At 45.7% G+C, this 25,258-nt stretch overlaps 1 protein-coding gene across 2 annotated transcripts in view; it reads right to left on the bottom strand.

Moving 5' to 3' along the window:
• Positions 1–1,529: 1,529 nt before the first annotated feature.
• ALDH18A1 (aldehyde dehydrogenase 18 family member A1) overlaps positions 1,530–25,258 on the bottom strand; it is a 38,721-nt gene continuing 14,992 nt past the window's right edge. For both annotated transcript variants that reach the window (XM_054581275.1, XM_054581278.1), the window contains exons 5-18: positions 25,144–25,248; positions 22,032–22,190; positions 21,518–21,608; positions 18,329–18,453; positions 17,424–17,568; positions 16,445–16,518; positions 15,169–15,262; positions 12,579–12,799; positions 10,533–10,670; positions 8,316–8,511; positions 8,094–8,215; positions 5,666–5,852; positions 4,639–4,734; positions 1,530–2,492 (exon numbers count right to left, since the gene is read on the bottom strand). In XM_054581275.1, the coding sequence (XP_054437250.1) occupies positions 2,311–2,492; positions 4,639–4,734; positions 5,666–5,852; positions 8,094–8,215; positions 8,316–8,511; positions 10,533–10,670; positions 12,579–12,799; positions 15,169–15,262; positions 16,445–16,518; positions 17,424–17,568; positions 18,329–18,453; positions 21,518–21,608; positions 22,032–22,190; positions 25,144–25,248 (1,935 nt within the window). In that variant the 3' untranslated portion in view covers positions 1,530–2,310. The remainder of the gene's footprint in view (positions 2,493–4,638; positions 4,735–5,665; positions 5,853–8,093; positions 8,216–8,315; positions 8,512–10,532; positions 10,671–12,578; positions 12,800–15,168; positions 15,263–16,444; positions 16,519–17,423; positions 17,569–18,328; positions 18,454–21,517; positions 21,609–22,031; positions 22,191–25,143; positions 25,249–25,258) is intronic.

Here is a 25,258-nt window from a genome sequence, read left to right on the forward strand (position 1 = left end):
TGAGACAATTTTTGCTTCAAGTAGCAGAAAACCTAAATCCGAGTAAGCCTGGATAAGTAAGAACATTGGCTATCTTACGTAATATCCCAGAGGTTGCCTTTCCCCTGGTGGGGGAGGGGGGAATTCGGGGATTGGTTGTTTCGGTGGCCTGTGTTGTCAGGAGTTAGTGGCCAGAAAAAGGAAGTAGGGCAGGACAGCAGGAGATTTTAAATTATAAAGCCCCCTCCTATAGCTAGCCAAGCCAGCAGGAAGAGAAGGCTGACGGGCAGGGGTGCTGGTGAGGCTAGCTGCCTTCTGGCCGTCTTTGGAGGATCTCTTCGCTTTTGGTGAAAATCAAGGGAATGCTGGTGACCCACAGTCTCTGCAGAAATGGACGAAGGCTGAAGTTGCCGCCTAAGGGAAATGGTTTCGTTGAATAACTTTGACGTGTGTTTTCCAAAGACCAAAACCCACCTCCATCTCTTGACCTAAGAAGAGCGGCTCCAGCAGAGATTACACCATCAGCCACCTGGCTGTAATACCTTCCTGTTTATCCACATGAGCTTCTGCCCCAAAGTGGCGAGCTCATTGCTCTCCAGCCTTGCGTTTCGTGCCCACTCTGGACTTCTGCTTGTGCCAGTCCCCTGCCTGAATGCTCTGCCCACTCCATTCTTACTCCTGTGTCCTGCTCAGGGCCCAGACCCAGGCCTGCCTTTTCAGTGGAGTGTTCCCCACAGGCCCCTGCCTTCTTGGGTCACTTTCTATTTTAGACTCCAGAGCCTTCTGTTTTCTGGTTGTGAGCTGAGTGTGGTATTTGCCATATGGTTTCAGGCGGGACTTCATTGCCTTTTCAGGCAAGCTATGCCAGAATTCCCCATTCAGAGGACGGGGCAGGCAGAGTAACGGGCCGGACCATGTAAGGGTCTGGGCGGGAGGTCAAGTTTGGAACCAGCCTGGGAACAAATTCCACACGACACTGTAATTCTTGTGCTCATAAAACATCCTCAGAGGGTAGGCAGCAGCATGTGAGTGAGTGCTTATTTTACTGGGAGGGCCCTCACATGACAGGAAATCTTTCCACTGCCAACTGTCAGGAACCAGGGACCCCAAGAACAGGCACTGGACAGAGGGAGGAAGGAAAGGGGTTAGAGCTGTCAATGGCACAGGTGACCCTGAGGCAATGGGGCCAACAAGTGGACACTGTGTGGACCTGGCACAATAGCAGCACACTCATGTCGTATACACCCCCGACATCAGGCCGTTACTGCGCCCTTAGCCCTTCAACTCGGGGCCTCATCTCCTTACTCCTAGCCCGGGTTTGTCCCCTGGGCGTCCGTCTGAGCCGCTTCCGCTGGCCCTGTGGAGGCGGAGGACCCAGCTGTCTCCCAACCAGCTCCTAGAGGAGACTCTCAATGCGTAAAGGCAGGGCGGGGAGGGTCGCAGGGGAGGGAAACGGAGGACAGGACAATAGCCAATGACACACAGGCTTTTCATAAGAACTTTATTTCTCAAAACGAGGGAAGAATCCAAAGTATTAAAATAATCCTCTAATTTTAGTTTGGAGGGAAAGGATGGAATGACATCATAATTCATATAAAAATTTCAATCATAGTTGTTGTAGATGCTTCCCCCTGACATGCATACCTCCTGTCTGCAGCTCCAGGTTCCAACGCGTCGTCAGAAACTCCTGGACCTGGAGAGGCTGCAATCATCTGGAACACTTATTTACACTTACTCCGCAAATAAATACAGAGGATTAACCTTCCCAGTGGACCTGACTCAGTCCATTTTTGTGATTGTTTTTGATGAGAATGCTAAAAAACCTGTCCCTCTTCTAAGTTCCAAAGCTTTCCTTTTCAAAGATGACTACAAGTGTGAAAGAAATGTGGAAAGACTCGTTAGGTATGGCCGCTCTCGTGCCAAGCAAATGCCAAGGGAGACTGTACCTCATTGAGGTGATAGAAAGGTGAGAAGCGGCCATGATTTTTCCATTGCCTTTTATGTGGCAAAAACATACCTTTCTGTTTTTATCACTGCAGAAAATGGGACCATGCCAAGCAAAGTCCCTATCTGAAGCAACTAAGCTAAGTCCTGTACAAAACAATTATCTTCTAACTTAAAAAGTGAAAAAGAAAAAAGGAAACAGTGAGCTGGATTGCAAGTCATTCGCAAAGACTGATGCCGCCAAACTGAGCCCAGAAGCCCAGGTGCACCTTCCCACAGGAAGACCCTTCCAGGACATGGGAGGCAAGACCTGGCTCATCCCCTGAGGTTTAGACAAATTTAACTGTGAAGATGTCTTGGAACATTCCAGCTCTTCTCTGCGTGCTTTCAGTTTGTGTTTCTTTGAGGAACGGGGAGGTTCTCGTGAAGGTATTTTAAACTTCCATGCTCTGAGAAATCTGAGACTACGTGGTCCTGCCCTCGCAGCAGCCACTTGGTAGTCAGCAGTCCCTCAAGTCCTACAGGTCCTCGGGCGTGGATTCGTGAGGTACTGATTCCCACCTCAGCTCCTGCAAACAGGCATGGATGAGGGTGTGGCTTTTCCCAGTCTCTGCTCCCCGTCTGCCCACCAGCCCTGCTGCTCTCCTTGCGTGGCGTTCCCTCCGCGGGCCTGCTCCTGCCATCTCCCCGCCAGGCCAGCCTGACTTCCACGGGCCCCGTGTGGAACTGGCCGCTGCAAATCATAAGCCCCCTTCATGAAATGATGTGCAGGGCTCTCTTCTACACTTTACTAGAAGTGCTGTCTGTGATATCTGTTTAGTGCCTGGATTGTGTATCATAATTGGACATTTGGGAATTTTTTTGAGGTGTTTATTAACAATGTTTAGTATGGAGTTTTGATCTCCCTAAATATTCTTCAAATCCTAGAAAGTAAGGGACATGTTCTCAGTATCCCCCAGAACTCTCAGCACTTGGGCACTCCTTAGACAGTTACTGAACACAGGAAAGGGTTCTGCTCATTTCCCGGCCCTCCAGCCTTAGACATGGGGACCTCGGGGGAGTTCCTGGGTCTGCCTCCGCGCTCTGCACCATACATGGTGGAGGCAGGGCTCCCCTACTACCACAACTGCACTGCGTGTGTACTGCGTATGAGGCCATGGGGATAGAGTGGTGAATCATTGATACGGGTACTGTTTTTGTGGGGCTTATGTTCTTGTGGTGATGGAGTGAAGGGTGCTGTGACAGACTGCATGGTAGGGTGGGTGACATTGGACAGGGTGGTCAGGGAGCACCTCCCTGAGGAGGTGCCCTTCCACTGAAACCTGAACCATGAGAAGAAGCCGGCTGGGGGCAGGGGCGGTGGCAGCAGAGGGTGGTGCAGGCTGAGAGAGGAGTCAGGGCAAAGGCTGAACGAGGATGAGCCTGGGGGAGTGGCTGGTGGAGAGTGTGACCACCAGATTCAAACCTGGTTTACGTGACTCTGGGCCCGTTGCCTAACTTTTTGTGCTTCATTTTTTTTTTCATTAAAAAGGAAATGAGAAAAATAATAGAATCTATTCTATAGAAGTAAGTGAGATATTGCATGTGATGCACTTAACACAAGTGCTAGGAATATAGTACATGCTCAATAAATGTTATACGTCACTGCTATTAATGTATTTGACTCAGCCAGAGTTTGGGCTTGTGCTGGGAAGCTGGGGATGGAAAGACAATGGAGTGGATGGGTCTCCTGTCCCCTCCTCCCCATCTTGACTTTCACTTGAAAGCTGGGCACTTCGGCCCTGATGCAACCAATTCTTCAAAATCATGGAATACAAAGTCCAGTGCAAGTGATGTAACAATGAAATCAAATCCCCGACATGATGGAAACAGAGAATTAAAAATAAAGTGCCTAATAACGAAAAATAACTGAGTAAAATTCCCTTTAATAACCTTTAATGATGCAGTGAGAACTATTTCTCCAGGCAGATCATCTACTCAAAAGCTCAATGGGATTAAAATGTTTCAAGAGGCTGAAATACTTCTCAAATGTGTCACAAATGCCTTACTGGAGCTTTGTGTAATGGTAATGGCCCTGAAAACCAGAGAGGGTCTGAAAAATCCCTGTACTACTGGGATGGAGGCTTTATTATTAACGACGGAAGGGGGAGAAGAGTGTCTTTCTGGAGCTTTTTATCTTGGCCTGCTTTAGAAGTAAACCTTGCACCTCTGGGCTTACCTGTTTGTTTTGGAAGCTGACACGTAACCCCCGTGTTGGCACTAGAGCCCTCTTTTGTCCTGTCCACACAGGGAATTCTTAGCTCTGATGCAGCCGGGCTGGCTCCCTCTAAAGCAATAAGCCTGCCATCGCAGTGCTCTCAGGCATGTGCACCTGTCACAACCTCTGTACGGAGCCAGGCTGCGGTGGCAGGGACCCAGGCTTTGGGCTGTGTGACTTTGTACAAGTTATTTCACTTCTTTGAACCTCACTTTCCCCATCTATGGAAACGAAAATATAAGTACCTATCTTCTTAAGGTGCGAAATGCTCAGAGCACAGGACTTCTACCAGCTATTATTTTCTCTCCTATACTCACCCTCCCACAACCCTGTCTCTACCATCTTGCCCAAGCGTGCGACCATAAAGGAGAGGCGTCTCCTCCCAGCCTCACCATGCTCCGCGGACCACATAGCTATGCACAGGGACTGCGCTCTCCCATGAGCACCGTCTTTCTTACCCAGTCCGAAGCGGTAGCCATCAGAGAAGCGAGTGCTGGCGTTCCAGAACACACAGGCGCTATCTACATGCTGGAGGAAGAACTCTGCTGTTTTCTCTGCAGCATAAAGAGAAGAAACTGAGTTAGGATGAGCCACAGAGAATACCCCTGCTTCCAGCCACTCGCCACTGACCGACTGGGGCAGGGCCCAGACCCCTGGGGAGCTTCCCCATGTGTTAAACATCCAGATCTGTGAAAGCTCTAAAGAGGAAGGCCACAAACGAGATTCCTCAGCCACTGCCGTGGAAAGATCAGTTGCCTGGGCTGGAACCCAGACCCCTCCCTGCAGCCATACCCTCGGTGCAGCAATGGTCTGTCTATACGGTTTACAGGCTCTGGAGCCAGAATGCTTAAGTTTGAACTCCAAGTCCATACCCACTAGCGCGGTGACTGGGGGCAGGTAGGTTCCTGAACCTCTCTGTGCCTCAGTAAAATGGGGACCGACAATATGACCCAGCTCACAGGGTTGTGGAGAGGGTGAAGTGAATGGACGTCCACAGCGCACTCACTGCAGTCTGGCACATGGTTAAGTCCTTGGTGACACTCACCGGACCTCAGTGCCTGACACCTAGGCATGTCTTACGATACATACATATCTGAGGAGGGAATGAATGACTGTGGAGTTGTTTCTGCCCTTAATCTCCTGGACCTTAGTTTCCTCAGCTGTAAAATGGGTTTATTCCAATGGCCTGGAAAGACTGCTGGGTGGATTAAATAATAAGGCCTGTAACGCAGAAGGGGTCACTGTTAAAGTGGAGCTAATCATCTCTTCCCTGCCTCCTCCCATGGGACCAGCGTCACAATATAATGAGGTAACAGATGTGAAAGCACTTGGCAAACTGGCAAATGCAGCCAACACCAGGCATCATCATTAGTCTGTTCAGATTGTGTTTGCCGGCAGGCCACGAGGGACTGAGAGCAGCAAGCCGCCTTGGAGATCGAGGCAGAAAAATCAGATACCATATGCTTGAAACATCTGCGTACTGACCATTCTCTGTGACGATGACATCCGTGTGGGAGCTGCCGTACTTGTGGATGTGGTCAATGGCATCCTGGACGCTGTCCACCACTTCAATGCACAATTCCAGGTCCCCATACTCAGTTCGGAGGGACTTCACTTCGGAGGGGCTGAAGGTCAGATAAGATGCGAACTTGGGGCCTGCATGAATTTTCACCTGGAACAGAGGGAGTCCAGGAACAATGGCATGAACAGAACACAAGGAAACAAGCTCATACCTCTTCCTCTAGGACCAAACAGTGGATGGGCCTGCAGACGATAAGCCTGAGGCTTCTGTGGCCTGGACAGCTAACCTAGTCGTCTTTTTAAAGGCAGCCTGTTTTTGATAATGCTGACTGACCACTGGCCAGCAATGGGCCTTTAGCAAAACTGGAGCAGGGATTTAAGCAGGAAGCCTTTGAACACTAAGAATGTGCATGGTAGCCCTGGCTTGTGTGGTTCAGTTGGCTGGAGACTTGTGTCCTAAACTAAAAGGTCGCGGGTTCAATTCCCGGTCAGGGCTCATGCCTGGGTTGCGGGTTCAGCCCCTGGTCAGGGTGTGTATGGGTGGCAACCAATTGATGTTTCTGTCTTTCTCTCTCCCCCTTCCTCTCCCTCTAGAGTCAATACATACATCCTCGGGTGAAGATTTAAAAAAAAAGAAAAGAAAAAAAATGCAAGGCATTTAATGGGTTATCCATATAAGCCCCTGATTGCTGGCATTTTATTAACACAAACACCTGACTATAAAAACCCCATTCCCTGCATATGGGACCTGAACACTGGATTCACGGAAGGGGAGATGCCACATGCGCACTTCTATTCCCTGCACCCTGGAGAAGCCCCAGGTGTGCTTCGAAGGAACAGGACTCAGGTGGCAACCACATCAAACTGTGGCTGCTTGCTAGAGCTCCAACCTTGTCAGTCAGGCCTCACCTTCAGGTTCAGCTCAGCTCTAGCCACAGGGCCTAATGCTGCTCCTGCCTGGAGGAATTAAAGGATTCTGAGGCAGGCTACTGAGGACCCACTCAGAGGTCTGATTCTGTGTAAGCCTTGCCCACAGAGACCTCCCAGGTAGTGTTTATGCTTGGATTCTCTGGGACCAAGCTCTTGTTCAGCTCAGCTCACAGCAAGCAGAGTCTGTCCCATCCTCGTTGCTCCTGAGACCCTGTGTGGTTTCCTGTCTGAGACACACCTCCTCCAGGCCAATCATGTTCCTCAGGGACTGAAACCCCAGGCCTGAGCCCAGCTCTGTGCAAGCTGCCCTGCTCGCTTATGTGCCGCACTGCCAAGGTGCTGTGTGAAGGATGCGTAACGGCTCGTGGTGATCTGAGGCATTTCAAGGCCGTCCTGAGCATGCCTGAGGATACCATGGGTTTGTCTGAATCAGGGCTGGGGGTTTTATTCCTGGCTTAAGGGGTGCTTTCCTCCTGTCTAGTCCAGTCCAGTCAAGTGTGGTGCCTGGCACACAGAGGTACCAGATCCAATAGGCCACTAGCGTAAAGTTAAGGCCCAAACACAAGTGAGCATGTGATCTGAATCCCTTTTAATTTGTGGGGTGCATTTTTCATTTTCAAAAAAATCCTTTCAGGTTCTCACTGGGTCCATGCCACATATATAAGCTGACTGGAGCCTTCCTTCCCAGCAAGAGGATGAAAGGGAAGAGACAGAGCGACCAAGGCCAGCAGTTACTTTCTCTACCGCTGGGCTAATGTATAGAATTCTGAGGGCGCTATGACATCAGATACTAAAGCTTAAAATACATTCTGACAGAAAACTTAAGGTTGTCCATGTCTGTCTGGAAAGCACCTATTTGATGCAATTAGGAATTTACTATGGGGCATATATTTATATTGCAAACTTACTGGCATTGGCTGTTTAGACCCTTAATGATGTGGTAAGAAAATAATCTAAGAGAAGAGGATATCATACAAATTGCTGAATCCCAACTATCACTGTATTAAGTATATTAATATGAATAGTAGAAGATATTTGTGGAGGGGTAGATGCAATAAACTTTTGGTTTGAGAACATTTCTGCACAATCTGTTCAAATCATATCCAAACAGGAATGTGTGTTCAGACACAAACTGTAAACCATGCTGCTTGAATAAAAGGCTGCCGTGTGGTGGGTCCCACCTCTGAACCCTTTCAGCACTTAACACATTCCACATTGTCGTGAAGCTGTTTGTGTGGGGGTTTCTTCCACCTGCTAGTCTGTCAGAAGGCAGAGGCCAGGTCTCCATGCCTTACTCATCTCTGTGTACTTAGCACGGAACTTTGTACACAGCAGATGTTCAAAAATGCCTCTTGAACTGCCTTACATGGTACGGCAGATGCTCCTCGTCTAATCCCGCAGGCTTCTCAGTCTCCACACAGAAGGCAGAAAGTGATGTATGAATCCTGTGGACTTGTCTTACCTGCTCCACTCTCAGCATATCAATGAGCTGGTCAAACAGGGGTGTTCTCAGTAGGTCTCGGTGGATTAAAAGAGTCTCCAAAGCATTACAGGCAGCTGGGTATTCACATTTAGAGTCTCTGACTAAAGGAGGACAAAGAATTGTTTCTATTAACATGATCCAGAGACACCGAGGATTTGATAAATGTTTTGCCTGTAGACCAGGGGACCCCATCCAGCTCACCTAGTCTGGAGGCTTTATCAACACTGGCCTCTGAATCCACATACATGTGGCAGATCCCTTCACTGTGCCCCATCACTGGGATCCCCTTAGCGGCTTTCTGGATGTCTCTGACCAGCTGGGAAGAGCCACGTGGAATGATCAGATCTATGATTTTGTCTAGTCGGCAAAGATCTTCCACTTCTTCTCTGGTATTCACCTGAAGAAGGAGAGAATGAAAAGATAGAGGATATCTTCTAATCCCATGAGATCTAGAAGTAGCGACATCCCCTTGACAGACAAATGTCTGCACCTCCTGCTAACTAAATCAGGCACTAGGAAACTTACTGTGAAACGAGATTAAGTCCCTGATCACAGAACTGATGTTGTCCAGCAAATGCTTACCAAACAATGCACATTAGGTGCTGTGCTCTGCGTGACAAAACACGCAGGATCCGGTCTCTGCCCTCCAACAGCTCAGAGTCGAGTAGGGAAGATGGGGCTGGACACAACTAGCTCTACACTGGGTGAGTACTTTTTAAAATGCCAGCAGAGGGATTACAAAGTGCTATCTCTGGAAGGTGGAGGAGGTACCGATTGTGCCAGGCGACAAGGATCACAAGAGAAAGTGGCTGCTCTGGTGGTGCTCCAGCCACAGCCTCGATGACATGTTGTGTCCTACTAGGGAGTCATGGTTCCTCCCGACTTCACTGACGACCTCAGCGCTGGGATGCTGGTGGGGCTGACTCAGGCTTGTGTTAGGACACTGAGATTATGGGCACCTTTCTGTCTTCTTGATTTTTAATTTTCCCCTACGTGGTCATGTTACTTATAATAGAAATACAAATATACACATACAAAAATATTCATAGCAACTTTAGTCTGCATAGTTCAAAACTGGAAGCAACCCAAATGTTTGTCAACAGAAGAAAGGATAAACTGCAGTATATGCATATAAATAAAATACTACATGGCAGTGAAAGAGAAAACTACTGGTAGGTGCGACAATGTGGATGAATCTCATGGACATAATAATGAATGAAAGCTATACAACATAAAAGAGTGCATTTGGTATGATTCCACGGATATGAAGTTCAAGAACAGGCAAACGTGAAAGAAGTAAAATGGTGGCCACCTGGGGGGTATGATGGGGTGCACTGAGCGGGGAGGGCACATGGGAGCCTCCGGGTGTCGGAAATGTTCTTTATCTTGATATGGCTGGTGGTTATATACATGTGTCTGTACAGATGGACAAAATCACATTAGATCCCTGTGCTTACTGTATGTATGTTGTACATCAACAGGAAGAAGGGGAGGGCGGAAGTGTGTTGGACTAAGCTAGGATGTGGTAGAGCGGGGGTTTGAATCACTAAAATCTGTGCTCTTTCCACCCACTATTCTGCCATAAGAAAAACCCAGATTCCTGTCAGTGAGCATGAAACACGTAGGTTTGCAGACCTTCTCCAGCAGCGGAAAGGAGCCTGGAATGCGGCTCTAGTGGGCTTCGATGGACAGGAGGAGGCTCTGGAGCCAGCCTACTAGGTCCCAGCCCAAACTCCACTGCAGGCTGCGTGACTTGGGGTGAGGTACTTAACTGTGAGCCTATTTTTTTCCATCTATAAAGTAAATAGGTGGAAACTGATGATATTTTCTCACAGAGTTGTTGAGAGGGTTAAGTGAGATAAGGAAGAAAAGTGCCTTGCCAGTAGTACATGCTCAATAGATTGTAGCTTTTACTATCTGGTTCAGAAATTCCATTTGACAGTTGAGGAGTCTAAGACACTGGTTAAAATAATGGCTATAATAATTATAATGATGACCCAGCATGACCAAATACTTACAGGCTCCATGATGGTTTATTACAAACTTTCTTAAAATATATCTCACCTGACTTGGCCTGAATCACTCTGCCAGTGAGCAGAGCCCAGGCCTCATATGCTCCGTCTGGTATTCCTGCTGCCCTGTGACCCACAGAATGAAGGGCTAACAGGCATTCTTAGCAGTTCATAGTGCCAGGGCACAGCTGTATGAGAGTGGCCTTCCTAAGCACTGAAGACCCCGCTGGGCCAAGGAAGGCCCCGGCATCGTCCAGTGTCAGCAGACACACAGGACCTGCTGCCACTTCAGTCAAGCCTGCCCATAGATGTGGCCTGGACTTACATGGCCTAAGCTTTGCCTCAAATACTCCAAGGCCTGACCTGACCCTTCTGGGTCCGACTTGGGTCCTTCTCAGGGACCTACCAGCTGTACTGCCTCCTTGACCCCATGGATGGAGAGGGCCTCCTGGGTCAGCAGGTGAAGAATCCGGTTGCTGTGTGCTGCCTCCTTCCCTCCTTTGAGTAACAAGCCATTACCACTTGCAATAGCCAAGGCTGCCACCTAGAGGTGGAAGGGGAGCACAGTGAACCAAAGGGAAAAACGGCAATAGCAACAGTAACGTCAGCACTCACTGAGCATTTTTCTGTGCCAAGCATTATGTCAATCACTTTATAGGGCCTATTCTGTTTAATCTTCACAACATTCCAGTGAATTAAATACCTGTCTTATCTCCTGCTTTACAGATAAGGAAATTGAAACCCAGAGAGGCTGGTGACTCCGCAAGGTCATGTAGCTTCCAAGGGACAGGGCTGGGGGCCCTGACTGGATCCAAACCACCCAGACCTTAGGAAGTAAACTGTAAGTCTTCCATAGCCCATTAGCAAAGTAACCTGAGTTAGGTGGTCAGGGTCAGGCAGCCCCCTCCCTGCCATGGCCCTGGTGAAGGACAGCAACTCAGCTGCTTGCTCCACCTGACTTGAGTAGAGGTTGGCTGGCATTTCTGGCCACATCTTGTTCTGAGGGCTCTAAACACTTGGTGCTGGGATTACAGAGAAGCCTAGAGTAGAGCCCTGCCAGCCCCAGGCAGCTCTGGCAGAGGCTGCTGGGAGAGGAGCAGGCTGTCTAGGAGGAGGACCACTCATCCTCCCAGAGCACAGGACTAACTTCACTGCCCTCACCATCCAAGGCCTGAAGCTGGACTTCCTGAATGCTCCTGGGGTAAATGAAAAGCTTCCTGTTTTTGTGAAATAGTGATGAAAGACACTTGCTTTACTAAAAAAAAAACCTTACCTGAATATGATAATCTCCAGATTAGTGGCCCTTAATCTTTTTGTTGTTATTGTTTTGTTGTTGCTGCTCATAAACCCTTTATAAAATTATGTAAACTCTCTCTAGATAAATGCACAAACACAATGAATTCTGCATACAACTTTCAGGATTTAAGGTTTCTGTGATGCTACCCAAGGTTAAAACCCCAGGTGAGGAACCTGAGCTGTAGCTGGCTAAACAGAAAACCTTTGACTTTGTGAAGGGCCAGCTAGTACAGGTAAGGTAGCAGAGAAACGCCATGGACACAGCCTGCACCGAGACTCGGGACCACGCCTGCCTGCAGAGGGGGGTTCTGTAGTGCCCCTGGGGCACGTCTGAGAGACACGTCAGAAGGCCCGAGGGTGTGGGAGCCCCGCGGAGAACAGGTCGGTTTTGGGTCATGTCAGGGAGTGCCCTCCCCAGAGCACTCCGGACTTCCATAGCTGCTTAGGCCCTAGAGTAAAGAGTGCATGGTTTTTTCCCCTGGATAGACTATCTCTTTCAGACTTCATGGCTAGTACAAAGAAAGAGCTGGTGGCACCATTCTGGATAGTCCAGGGGGCAATGGTCCCAGACTATGGAGAAAGTTTAGGGCAACAAGAGCATGGCTGCTTGTCAAACCCTTTCATACATGGCTTGTCAACATCAGCCTGTGATATGTCAGGTCCCTTAATGAGGGTTATATTCTAGTTTCCATTACTACTAGACATCCTTTCTCTAAGAGATGTACCTACAGGAAGCCATCCATGACGCTGATCATAAAGGGGCCTTTTCCCCATGGGGGAAACAAGCTACAAGGTGGACGGGCCTGCAGGAGGCCAGCAGGGACTCTGGTCAGAGAACAAAGTGCGCAGCGAGCTGACACTGGCAAGTGTGCTCCCATGCCGTGGTGCGGGAGGTTCGGCTGGGCTCAAGGCCCAGATCCACACTTGTGGGTTTCACAGTAATATTAACCTCTATAAACGTCAGTTTCTTCAACTGTAAAATGGACATATAAACACCTACTTTAGAACTACTGGAAGAAGCAGTAATATAAGGTACCTTAAGAATCAGAGACTAAAGCCTCAAAAATTATCTTTGGCTCGGGGGGAGATAAAAACTTTCTCACTTAAAAAAAATAAAAGGATCTTTGGGAGATTTATTTTGGCATTAGTCACATACCTGGGGTAGACAGTCAGGGCGAGACTCGAAGATGACCAGCAGAACTCCGATTGGGACAGTCACTTGTTCCAGTTCCAAGTTTTTGGCAATTCGGGTCCGACGTAAAACCCGCCCCACGCTGTCCTGTGAGGAGGCGGCAATCTGCCGCAGACCGATGGCCAGGCTGTTCAGCTTAGACGTGGAGAGGCTCAAACGCTTCAGCAGAGGACCTGCAAGCCTCCCTGAAGGGGTATGGGAATACATGACAAAGCTGTGCGTGTGGGCGGGCTGCAACTGTGTTAGGGAACATGTGGTGCTGTGTTAGGAACAGACATGGAATTTAAGGGGTTCCTGGAAGATGGGGACGTGCCCTTTATACAGCTTTTCTAGTTTGGCAGTATATATTATCATAGACAGGCATGTAAACCATACCCTTTGTGCAAGCAAGTTCAGTTCCAGAAACTTATATTTGCATCAGTAAAGTTGCATGTAATGAGGATACTAATCACACCATTTTTATAATAGTGGGAAACTGGATTCTACCTCTAAATTCAGACAATGAGTTACAATGCAGCTATTAAGGTGTTCAGAATATAGTTTGTGAAAAAGGAAAACTACAGAATAGCATGTACAATAGGATCCTATTTATCACACATTCAATGTACACATGTCTGGAAGGCATTAAGAGCAGTGATGATCACCGTCTATATTTCTGCATTATTTTAATCTTTTATAAATTTAAATAGAATTCTAAGTTCATATATAAAATTTTCTTTAACTTTAAATACAATAGTATGGATGGAGTGATTTTCTATACTTACACATACTCAGATATATGCATGTATACATATATATCTCAGGAAAACTACATGAAATCACACATCACAAATCAGTATTATTGTGGTTAATGTTGAGATGAGATTACAAAAATTTCTCCTTTCTTTTTTATAGCCACGCTCACCTAGATACTAAAAAGATCCCTACTTTGGAGGGGAGGAACCAACCTTGTATTAAGAGAATATATTAAACCATCATTCTACCAAACAGTACCACTATCATTTCACTATATCAATATTAATTTTCTGCACATTTTCCCATGTGCTAAAAAGCAATTTTTAATTATAATGCACATTAAATGTTACACTCTAGTTTTTCACTTTACAATATATGTATACTTTCCAGGTTGTAAAAATTTTTAATTACTAGTAAATATTTCATTGAGTCAATACAGATTAATGCACTTAACCACACTCACATTATTGGATTCTTAGGCTGTTTCCAGCTTTCAGTGTGATAAATAATCCTGCTTCTAAAAATTTTTACAGGTAGACCAGTTTTCTCCTTGTGAAATATTTTTTTAGGATAAATTTCCTGAAAGTGGCTTACTGAGTCAAAGGGGATTACCATGTTCATGTAGACCCAGGACTTTGTTCTTAAGCCTCTGTGTGTCCTCATGAATTTCCAGACAGAGATAACTGGGAGCAGAAGTCAGAGTTCTGCCAACCACTAGCAGTGTCACCTTGAAAAATAGCTTTAACCTCTGTGGGTCTTAATTCTTTCACTTTAAATTATAAAGAACTGGATAAGATCTCATCGAAGATTTCTTCCATTAGTGAGAGTTTATTTTAGGACTTTCCAATATGGCAAAACTTCAAAAACCAGAAGTAAACTCTAAAGGAAGTGCCAAAGCAATGGCTCAAACATGTTTTAAGGAATGAGAATAACATTGATGAGCCTTGCAAGGTTTCTTTGAAGGGAACAGTATTAATGTGGATGCTTAAGGCACATTTATTCAAGAGAAAAGAAAATTAACCCCCCCCAAATCAACTCCCATTATTTTAGGGTGCCAAAGGCGGGGAATTAGGAAAAGGCAGAGGAAGAGTGAGGGCTTGCCTGACTCTACACTCTCAGTTGTCTGCAAAGTGGGTTTGGCCCGCTTGCTCACCCTGCCATAGGTACCTCAAGGGCATTTCTGGTTGGCACCTGTTGCTGACTCTGGGCTGACTACACACTGGTTAATTCACTAGGAGATAAGCTGTCTTTCATCACAGGCTGCGTAAACTATCTTACAACTATTTTACAGGCACAGTCCACCTAGGTTTGAATCCTAGATCTGTCATGGCCGCATGGTTTCAGATATGCGACAACTTCTCTATGCTTCACTTTTCTCCTCTGTAAAATCAGGATAATAAATAGCAGTTACCTCACAAGGGCTACATTGTAAAGATAAAATGAGATTGTGTCTGTTAAGCTCTTGGCACAATGCCTAGCAACACAGAAAAGCCTCAAGAAATGTTAGCTGCTATTAGCTGCTGTTAGCTGAATGTCTAAAATAGTGAGGTCCTCAATCTTCTTTTTTGTCTGGAAACTGCAATAGTCATGTGGGGAATAAAAGAAACCCTTAGAGGGGTTGTACTAGAATATGCGGGAAAGAGAGTGGAAGTAGTGTGTATTGTTTGAAAGTGCCCAGTGAACACTAACCACCAACCCTCAATTAATAGGATGCATAACATATCATTTCTTCTGTAACAATCTTGACTTTAGGTAGACTATGACATAAGAATTAAACAAAACCCTCCTTAATATTGACTTCAGATTGCCTGGTATTTACCTTCTGCCTCCTCCAAGTCTTTTTTGTTGGCTAACAGGATCTCATCGCGCTGGTCTGTCAACAGATCAGCCAGATGATGGATAATCTCAGCTCTCTAGGAAAAAAAGTAAAACATTAAGTAAGGAAACATATCAATCCAAAAAGAATGCACACCTCCTCTTTTAAATCTGCTTTCCTAAGTACGCCAGGCCTTGCTCCTGAATCCAAGGTGACCAGTGACTGAAATCTTTTTACTTCTTCTCACTCATTTCCCATCACAGCTCCTCTTTTTCTCTTTCCTCTCACTATTACCTCCCCCTATATCTTCTAACTTCTCTTCCTCTTTACCACTCCTGATTATTGTGATTAGCAACCTTGGCCCCAGGAAGGGGAGTGGGCATGATGAATTACACAATTTATCCATGACACAGGGCCAGCACTTTGAATCAGCATGGTACACACATCGCCACATTTAATATCACTAGCTGTGTACAGTTCATTTCCCAGGTAAGTTTTTGCATCTAGCTTTTATTTTTTGACAATTATTTCTTGTGTGAATTCAGCCAGAGGGGGGAAAAATACAGTCCTGGATGCTTGAAGAAACCCCATCTTTCCCCACCCAGATTAGGAAATGTGGGAAGTCAGTGTGGTGCTTACTGAAGGAATAGAAGTGGTTTAATAGAGAGAGAGGCTAAGCTAGGCTCCTCTTTGCTTTTCTCCCTCTGCTTGTAATTATTTTCCTTTCTCTCTTTTCTGTTCTCAGGTCAAAGTACTCCTCAGAAGAAACCTATATACATCGCTCTCAAACGCATCCTTAGCACAGTGCTCGGGAAGCCGGCCCCAGTTTCCACCTGACCTCCCCGTGTTTCCAGCCTCATCGTGTCTGCTCCTTCGACTGATTTCACTGTGGACAGGGCAGCGCCACGATTATGGAGCAGGCTCCTGAGCTTCCATCCGATAGATCAGTTAGATGATTTGGACAGACTGGATGAGTCATTTCCCTGCTTTTAAAGGCCCAGGATGTGGCAGGATTAGGGAACCTCCCTGGTCTCTTCATTTTCGTGTTTTTGATCAAAACATCAGAGTAATGAAAAACTCTTAGGCCTCAGCCGACAAAAGACAAAAGGGAAAGAAAAATTCATAAAAAGATAAAACACAGAGCAAATCCGAATCAGACTGGGAACTCAGGTAACTCTGGGGGACACGAGGAGTAAAGCGGGAGACAGCAGGCCTGACTGAACCCTCAACCTCACAGCAGGGCTCACTCTGAAAAGGAACAATCAGCTAGGGTCACTACCTGCTCTGGTTCCAAAGTGGACAGCGTCCTTCCTCCTGATCGAGCCATTTCTCCCTGCTGCTCCACAGTGGGACCTGCAAGCACATGTGCAAGTATCAGATCATGGTCTGCTTGGTTCCCTGGCACTATCCCAGCACGTACACAGGCTCATCACATGCATGGGTCGTGCACTTGGTGTCTTGCTATGCTTGCTGCACATACAGAAATCACTCTGCCCAATAAAATAGCAAAAGGAAATGCCAGGTTAACTCAAGTATAAACACCAGAAACTTGTCTGTGTTTCTGGGGTAGACAATGTATCTTATGTCTTCTAAAGTTCTTTTCAGTTTCACTCTGGCTTATATTTTCTAATGTGTTTATCTTTCTGAATGTAGATTATAATACAAGTCCATCTTTGTGAACACCTGAGAGCACATACCCTACCTTATGCATCTCTCGTAAGTATGTGGCATCCACCATGGACCTAGCATAATATTTCTTGATTAAAATGGTTGCTTTTTTTTTTTTTTTAAAGATTTTATTTATTTATTCTTTAAGAGAGAGGGAAAGGAAAAAGAAAGAGTGAGGGAGAAACATCGAAGTGTGAGAGATACATTAATCGGTTGCCTCTCACATGTGCCCCAACCGGAGACTTGCATGCAAGCCAGGCATGTGCCCTGACAGGGAACTGAACCAGAGACCTTTAGCTTTGTGGGACGATGCCCAACCAACTGAGCCACACTGGTCTGAGCAGCTTGTATTAACTTAATGATTTTAGAGAGAATTAGGAGACAGAGTTAGGCAGCTAAGATAAATTTTACAAAAGCAAAGTAAACTCCAGTTTTGCAAATAGTGATCAAAACACCACCATGTTTCAAAATATCAACACATCAGCTTCGGGACCTGTGCTCCCAGACTGAGCGCTCAGTCTTCAGCACCCTCTAGGCAACGGCATCACCAGCTATCATCCACAGACCTCAGGACTCCACGAACTACCTACCAGCAGGCTTTACTTCAGAAAAGAAGGTGCCGACTTTCTTCCCCTCTACGATGTCTGTGATGACGTGCCCAGACACTTTTGGGTGAGTTCCATTGGCAATAACCACCGAAGTGCCACCTTGCAAAGCCCAGAGGGCTGCTTTCACCTAGTAGAAGAGGTAAGATCCAAAGATGAGATTCAGACCTTTGCAGGGTCTGGTAACCCACACTTTAAATTTGTAAAATGAGATAAAATACAAGGTGCTACTGAGCAACTTAAGTACACAAAGGAATGTTTCAGAAGCTCTGTAAACACACCAAGCCTGTGCACTCTTCCCAGCCCAAGCGTGGCATGTGCTGCCTAAAGACAAAGCAACCTACGCTTCATGCTCAGCGCGTTCCCTCTCCAAGACCATACTGGGACTTGCAACTGTCACACTTGCCGTCCTGTGCCTCACCTTAGTGTCCAGCCTCGTGTTTGACCAGAGTCTGAAGCTGAGCACTTTTAGCTTTGTAAAGGGGACTTTTGCCCTCATCTCTGCCATTGCTACATGATGCTGTATCTTAAAGATGTAACGTCTTAGAACAATGGGAGAGAAGAATTTTTCAAGATTTCATCAAGAAATATTTGAGCTGATAACACTAGGGGATTTATCAATTATGAAAACTACACAGACCTTACCCTTAAGGAGTTTACAATACACACTCTTTATATAATGTTAATGAAAAGAATACATACCCAGACATGACTAAATACTGGCACACAATGTGCATTAAGCCTGTATCCAGATACGTGAATATGAGCATATAAGAGTGTATGTGCCTAGTATGTGAACCATTAGCCTGCAAACAATAACAAAAGTAAAAACGAGGAAGCATTGTTTTGCTTTTGGAGCTGTTACAGGAAGCAAAAGCCCCAGTCCTCACCTTGGCTTCCATGCCACCCATGCCCACTCTCGACTTGGTTCCAAATGTCACAGACTGCTGGTCTCCAGGATAGAATATATCGATGAGCTTTGCGTCATCTGACCCTGGCGGGCTGTCAAAGAGGCCTAAAAAGTAAACAAGGGCCAGTAGCACTGCTTTAGTGGAAGTAAGTGTCCCCAAGAGAGGCCTCCCAGGCACTGCCAACCACTGTTGCTTAACCGGACGGACTCTGCTGTTCCACCAGTGCTGCCCAGAAGAGAGAACGCGGGACCGGTGGCGTCTACCCACACTGAGAAACAGCTCTGGGAGGACTTACCTTACATACTTCTATAACCAGGCTTAATAAGCAAACGTCTGCCAGCATCAGAGCATGGTCACATCCTTGGCACAAAATTCATGAGCCACACCCACAGTCTACCCGGAAACTGCCCTCATCTCTGCCACTGCTACTTATGTTGCTGAACCTAACGGTGGAACTGACAAAGATGAGTGACTTTTACGGAACCAGCGCAGCAGCTACATACTGTTTAATGTGACTATTTTTCCCAGCAGGGTGAAATGTGAAACCAGTTCTCATTAACTCTCACAGCACCCTAATTATATACACCCCATGTTACGGGCGAGCTGTTGTGAAGGGCAGGCTAAGCTAGCAGAAGAGCACATGCTCTTGCATTCAGTCTGGATTTATCACCATCAAGCCTGTGCCCGTTTTATAAATGAGCAGAGTGACAAGAATTACATGAAATTACATGCATACAATCCAAGATTAAAAATCCTCACAATTTCTCTCTGAGCAAATTGGAGCCTTGGAAGTTTCAAAAGACAGGCCTGAGGAAATGGAGTCATGTCTAGGCCTCGGGGGGACACAGACAGGGAGGAACAGTACCTGATTGGGGACTGGCTGAAGGATATTTGGGGCAGTGATGCTTCTGGCTTTAACTCACTGCTTTTCTTGTGCTAAAATACACCCCTCTGCTCCACTATTCCAAATCTTTAACACAGCCCTGCTACACACGTCCTTTCTAGAAAAGAAGGGGTCAGAGGAGGGAGGAAATCGGTGTCTGTACAGAACAAGTCCGTGTGCAGCAGTAACAGGAAAAGTCATCTCTCACAACCTCTGTCCACTGCAACCCAGCACATCGCAGCTCCTGGGATGTAGGGCCAGTTCTTCCCAGAAGATACTGTGCATTGTGGTCACGGGCTCGGATTCTGAGGCTGTTTTGGTTTCATATAATAAATAGGATAGGCAAGGTTGGACACTTCTAAGCCAAACCATCTCCAGAGACATCTAGAGGTTCCTAGCATTCTGATATTCCGCCTACTCTTTTTCCATTATAGCAGCCTCTCAGACCCACCAAGAGGATATTTACAATTCTGATGTTGTTCTAAAAATCAACATTCAGTGGATAAGCAATTAGAATTAAGAGCACAAACTTGTATGACCAATTTTGGTGAATGGGGCTACCTTAAAGCCATTCACTAGAGTCTAGTTCAAACTGGGTTTTATACGTTGATCTCTCAAATTCACATACTTCCAAGGGAAGAGTGCAGAGTTTTTAACTGAAAAGAGTAAGACTGGAAACTGGCCTCTACCAAGAACTAGCTATGTGACTTTGGATATATCATTTAACAGATATGAACCTAATTTTTAATTTCTTCATCTGAATAATTGGACTACCCTACCTATTTTACAGGGTTGTTACAAGGATTGCATAAACTGACATTCATAAAGTATGCAGTGCAGCATTTGAGCACAGCAGAATTTTAATGTAAAAAAATCTGTTGATTAAGCAAAATGCCTTCCTCTCCAGGTGGCTTACTCTTACCCCAAATTAGCTGTTCCTATCCTGAGATTTCATATTTACAGTGGATAAACATGGTACTGAGACTGGTTACAGGTAAAGACACTGACACGTAAGTATGATATTTCTGACCCCCTACATAGGCAGGAGGCAGATCGATCCACCTCTGTCTGCCCCTACAGCTCCTGCCCTGACCTTACACGGCTGGAGTGCAAACTGGAGAACAAGCCCGGCCAGGTTAATGTGTCTGAGGCATGTGCTGGGAACCAACCAGGTTTTCCTCACCTCCTGGTAAGGTAATGGGGGACTTTGGGGATCCTACAGTTTGGGCCTATTTTTTACATAGCTTTCATATTCCTTATGGGTCCAAAGGTCCATGGGAACAGCTTAGGAAAGTAGGAAGTGAATGGAGAGTCAAACTGGAGCCAAGAGGGGCCCCTCCATAAAAGGGGAGAAAGGACTAGAGTAACACATAAGACATGGTGGCCACACAGCCTGGATTTTCTGCAATGGCTCCAATTTAAAATACTCTGTCTTATGAATTACATTAAAAACTGAAAGTGACTGACACAATGAAGTATCACTTTGTACCCACTAGGACAGCTATAATCAAAAAGGCAGATAACAAGAGGTAAGTGGTGGCAAGGATGAGGAAAAACAAGAGCCCTCATATGTTGTGAGTGCGAATGTAAAATGGTGCATTTTACACATTTGGGAAATGGTTTACATGGTTAAGTGGTATACATGGTTTGGAAAACAGCCTGGCATTTCTTCCAAAGGCTAACCACAGAGTTATACCACATCATCCACCAATTCTACTCCGAGGTAAAATTAAAAACACGTTCATACTAAAACTTGTATATTAAGTTCAAAGCAGCATTAGTGTCTGATTTCATTTACCTAAAATGTCCAGAACAGGCAAATCAACAGAGACAGCGCAGACTGAAGGTTGCACTGGGCAGGAGGGTTTGTGGGGAAGTGAGGAGTGACTGCTAATGGGTATGGGGATTCTTGCTGTGGTGATAAAAGTGTTCCAAAACTGTGATGAGGGTTGAAAAACTGTATGAAGACACTAAAGAACATTGAATTGTAAACTTTAAATAGGTGAATGGTATGGTACGGTATGTGAATTATATCTCCAAAAAGCTGTTAAAAAAATGAATCTAAAGTCCCTGGAGATGGGAACCTTTCAGCATTTAAACTGTATCTCCCAGACTCCCCCACCTTCTTCTGAGTCATAAAAACCTTTTGTCAGACTGCATAGCTCAGAAAATAATGGTCCGTAGTTTAAAAAAAGATCAGAAGGACTCAAAGAGGGAAACTTAAGTGTTTCACATGTAGAATTTAAAACAAAGGCTGGATAAAAGGAAAAGGCATTGCTTTGTACCTTCTACATCTGAAAGAATAATCAAGAGGTCAGTTTTCATTTCCACGGCCAGTCGGGCAGCCAGGCTGTCATTATCTTTAACACTAATAACCTGGAACGCAGATAAAAAGTCGTAAGTGAATGAGCTATACAGTTCAAAAAGAAGTGCACAGGAGCACTCAGCTAAGCTCTGGCAGGCACAATTAATGACCAAGTGCACGGATGACAGCTTCTGCAGGCCCTTTCTGTCTGCAAGACACCATGCCTACTGGCAACCCCCTTTCCAAGCACGCACCCTTCCAGCCACTAACATGTACAAGCCATGCTCACAGCACGGTCTTAAATCACTCCCATGCCTCGCCCTGCTGAGTGAAACCCTCAGACTCCAGAAGTGCTTATGTACCACGGCTCACGACGCCACCTCCTCTCCCAGTCTTTCCCTCGTGTTAGTGCCCAATGTCCGGTGTTAGTGCGTGCAACACAGCGTAGCATTAGTGTCTCCAGCATGCTTGACCCTTAGGAATACTTCACCCACATTTACCCCCTGGAGATCACTATTAGGCTCAGCTGGGGGGACAACAGCGTCATTTGTGTTGACGATGGGGACGATGTTCATTCGGAGGAGCTCATGAAGTGTCCCATTGAGGTTTCGGCGCTTCTGTTCATCATGGAAATCCAAATTGGTCACCAAAATCTAAAAGGTTTAAATAGATCAAGAACAGAGGAGAGAGAAAAATGATGAACTTCCTAGGAAGAATAGCATTTAAAGATGCTGAGACTGGAGGAGTTAAACTGTAGGCTTCTGAGGCCCAATAGAGATCGCGCTGGAACACACATCTTTGGATGCTTACCCAATTTTTCTAGAGATGGGGAAAAAGTCAGAATCACTTGGAAGATTTAATGATGTTCAGGACTTCTTGCAAAAATGCTTTAATTCTCACAGAGCTACCAAATCTCATCCATTTACAAAATTAAGAAAACTGACATATCTACTTTTGAGGAATATTGGGCAAAGTAATGACTTACATTAGTTTCTAATATATCTTTGTATCTTAGCATCTGATTCAGGGTCTGGCTATAGAACATCTGGTCAGCGAATGAATAAACGCTTCCCAGCCGGGAAGTGTCTGAGTTAAAAGGCAACAAGGTTGTGTTCCCACTGTTCTTGCTCTGCAGCCGACCACTACTGCAGTTGACAAAGACCAAGACCGTGTCTGAACATGTGGGATTAACCTGAGAGGTTTATGGGGGTGATTCTTTAGTCAGAAACTGGAAGGATGAGCATAACTTAGTTCAGAGGGAGAGGGAGAGCGGGGGTGGGGCTGGCAGTCAGCTCTGCTTCCCTGCTTGAATCCAGGTGCTCAGCTCTGTGTAGCAGGAGAGAAGGGTGAATGCGGAAGACAGCAAGGAACTAAAAGGTAACAAACCCTGAAGCTCTGAATACGTGTTTCACCAAAAACCCTCTGAGGTTTAAGGAAGAGGGTTCTCGTGTGTAAGGCAGACTGATGTAGGAACGGCTGAAGAAGGGGGTCAAGAAGGAAGTACTGAAATAGTGGAAAAGGCTATGCCCTAAACTAGGGCCTGGCTGTGGTAACTAAGGTAACAGCAACCTGAATGTCACGAAATGCAGGTGATGAAGACAAAATGGTAACAACTCCAAGGGAAATAATTCAGTCACTCATTTGCTGAAAAAATACGTCAAGTACATCTGAAATGCCAGGTCCTGTGCCAGCTGCTGGGATGGAGAATAAAAATGTTGATAATTTGGGGAAAGTGGAATGGGGCATGTTTTTGTAAGGATAGATCACAAACTCCTTTTCAGAAAAGTTCATTCCTGTAGGAAACAGGATGGGGACAAAGGAGACCATATAGATTCTAGTCCTGGTGGTAAAAGGTCAAACAATAAAAGTTAACATGTGTGTGTAGGAGAGACAAGCAGGAGGTATAAAGGTCTCGTGAAAATACCTGCGGCTCCTGCAATTTAACCAATAAGAGGTAGGAGACAACAGCCCCGAGAGAGGAGAGTATGTGCCTGCAGAAGGACAGTGTCGTAACATGCAAATCAGTTTCAGTTCTATGAAGAAAAAATACACTGCTGTATTTGTGTAAGTCTTTGCCCTGACCAAAAACTTACCAAGGAAAGCCATGGCAATGCTTTTCAAAACAGAATTAGTAAAGAAAACAATAAACTACAGGATGAAGTACAAAGGGCAAAGATTTCCAGCAGACAGCTCATTGGGGGAGGGGCCCACGGACGGGTGCTTGCTGGGAGTGGAGGGGCAGAGCTCTTCCTGTCACATCAGTATTACTGGAAACAACGGCCAATGTGCACTGACTTTTGATGGGACTTTCCTTAAAACAAACCAACCAACCAAACAACCTCTCAAAAAAAGCAGAAACAGCGAACCTGGGAAAAAGCAAAACAATACAAAAACAGTTCCTGGACCTGAGTTTCCTCAACTTGCTCCAGGCACTTTGAAAAAATCAAAGACCAAAACTGTCATTGGATTGTGACAGAGGAGAGACAGGGAGGAGACAGAAATTGAGATTTCCATTGTATTTATGCTAACAGACAAAAAAACAAACCAACCACTAAGGTGACAGAGAGTGGGGTCTCCAGCCACAGGAAACAGGTGGACAAGTTCACACCTTTCTGTTCCAGCTCACTTTTTCAAGGACACTCTGGAATAATACCAGAACGTCACTGAATAACAACTGTGAAAATGATGGGGAAACAAAACAATAGGAAATGCAAGAGCATAACCTGAAAGGACGCTAATGCAACATCACCTGTGTAAAGTAACATCTGCGCAAATGGGTCAGAGGCAGCAAAGGAGTTTAAAAATAATAACCTGGGGAGTTAGGTTTTTTCCATTGTTTTGTGAACTGACTGTTCAGTTGTTTTGTGGTATTTAGGCCTATTCAGTGTGTAGTTGCTGGCTGATGAAAAATACAATTGAAAAAAATTCCGAAAATTTAGGTAAAAAAGAAATAATGTAGTAAGGAGGTTCTAGAACACTGAGAGGTAACCACTAAAAATTTCTAAGTTTCATGTGGACTGGAACCATGGTTGATTTGTTCATCACTGTATCCCCAATGCTTAGCAGATTTCTTGGTACACTATAGGTGCTCAAAAAATATTTGCTGAATGAATGAAAAAACCAACCAACCACCAGCATTCCTTTCGACATTCAACAGATCCTTTTGATATCTATTACATAGGGCAACCAGGTGCCAAGTGAAGCATGCCACCTGAGGTCGAAGTTGCCAATGAAATAAAGACATCTAACTTTTCTGTCTTCAGTAGTATTAGCAGTCGTAGTAACCCTAAGAGGTATCAGCACAAGAACCAGAGCTAACACTGAGAGTGTACTGTGTACCAGACACTGTATTAAATGCTTTTAATATACTTTCTAATTAAGCTCATGAAAAACCCTCTGAAGTAGGCACTTCAATGTTTCAGATGAAGATACTGAGGCACAAAAAGGTTAGACTTAAAAAACTTTCTCCAGATCTCCCAACTAGCCAGTGGTCAAGCCGAGGCTGTCTCCTGGCAATCCAGCTCCAGAGCCCAACTCACAGTCTCCTTGCTCCATGGCAATTGCCCTCCCGGGCCCCACAGCCCTGAGCAAAGGCCAGCCTCTCACCTGGGCAGCACAGATGCTGTACTGGGTAAACATGGCTTCATACAGGGCCATCAGCCCACTCTGCCCCGCGGCTGCACAGGCTCGGGCTTCTAAGACAGGAATTGCCTGTAACACA

This window comes from Pteronotus mesoamericanus, unplaced genomic scaffold, assembly GCF_021234165.1.
Source record: "Pteronotus mesoamericanus isolate MK-2021 breed Mesoamerican mustached bat unplaced genomic scaffold, CSHL_Meso_final contig_657, whole genome shotgun sequence".
Classification (NCBI taxonomy): Eukaryota; Metazoa; Chordata; class Mammalia; order Chiroptera; family Mormoopidae; genus Pteronotus; species Pteronotus mesoamericanus.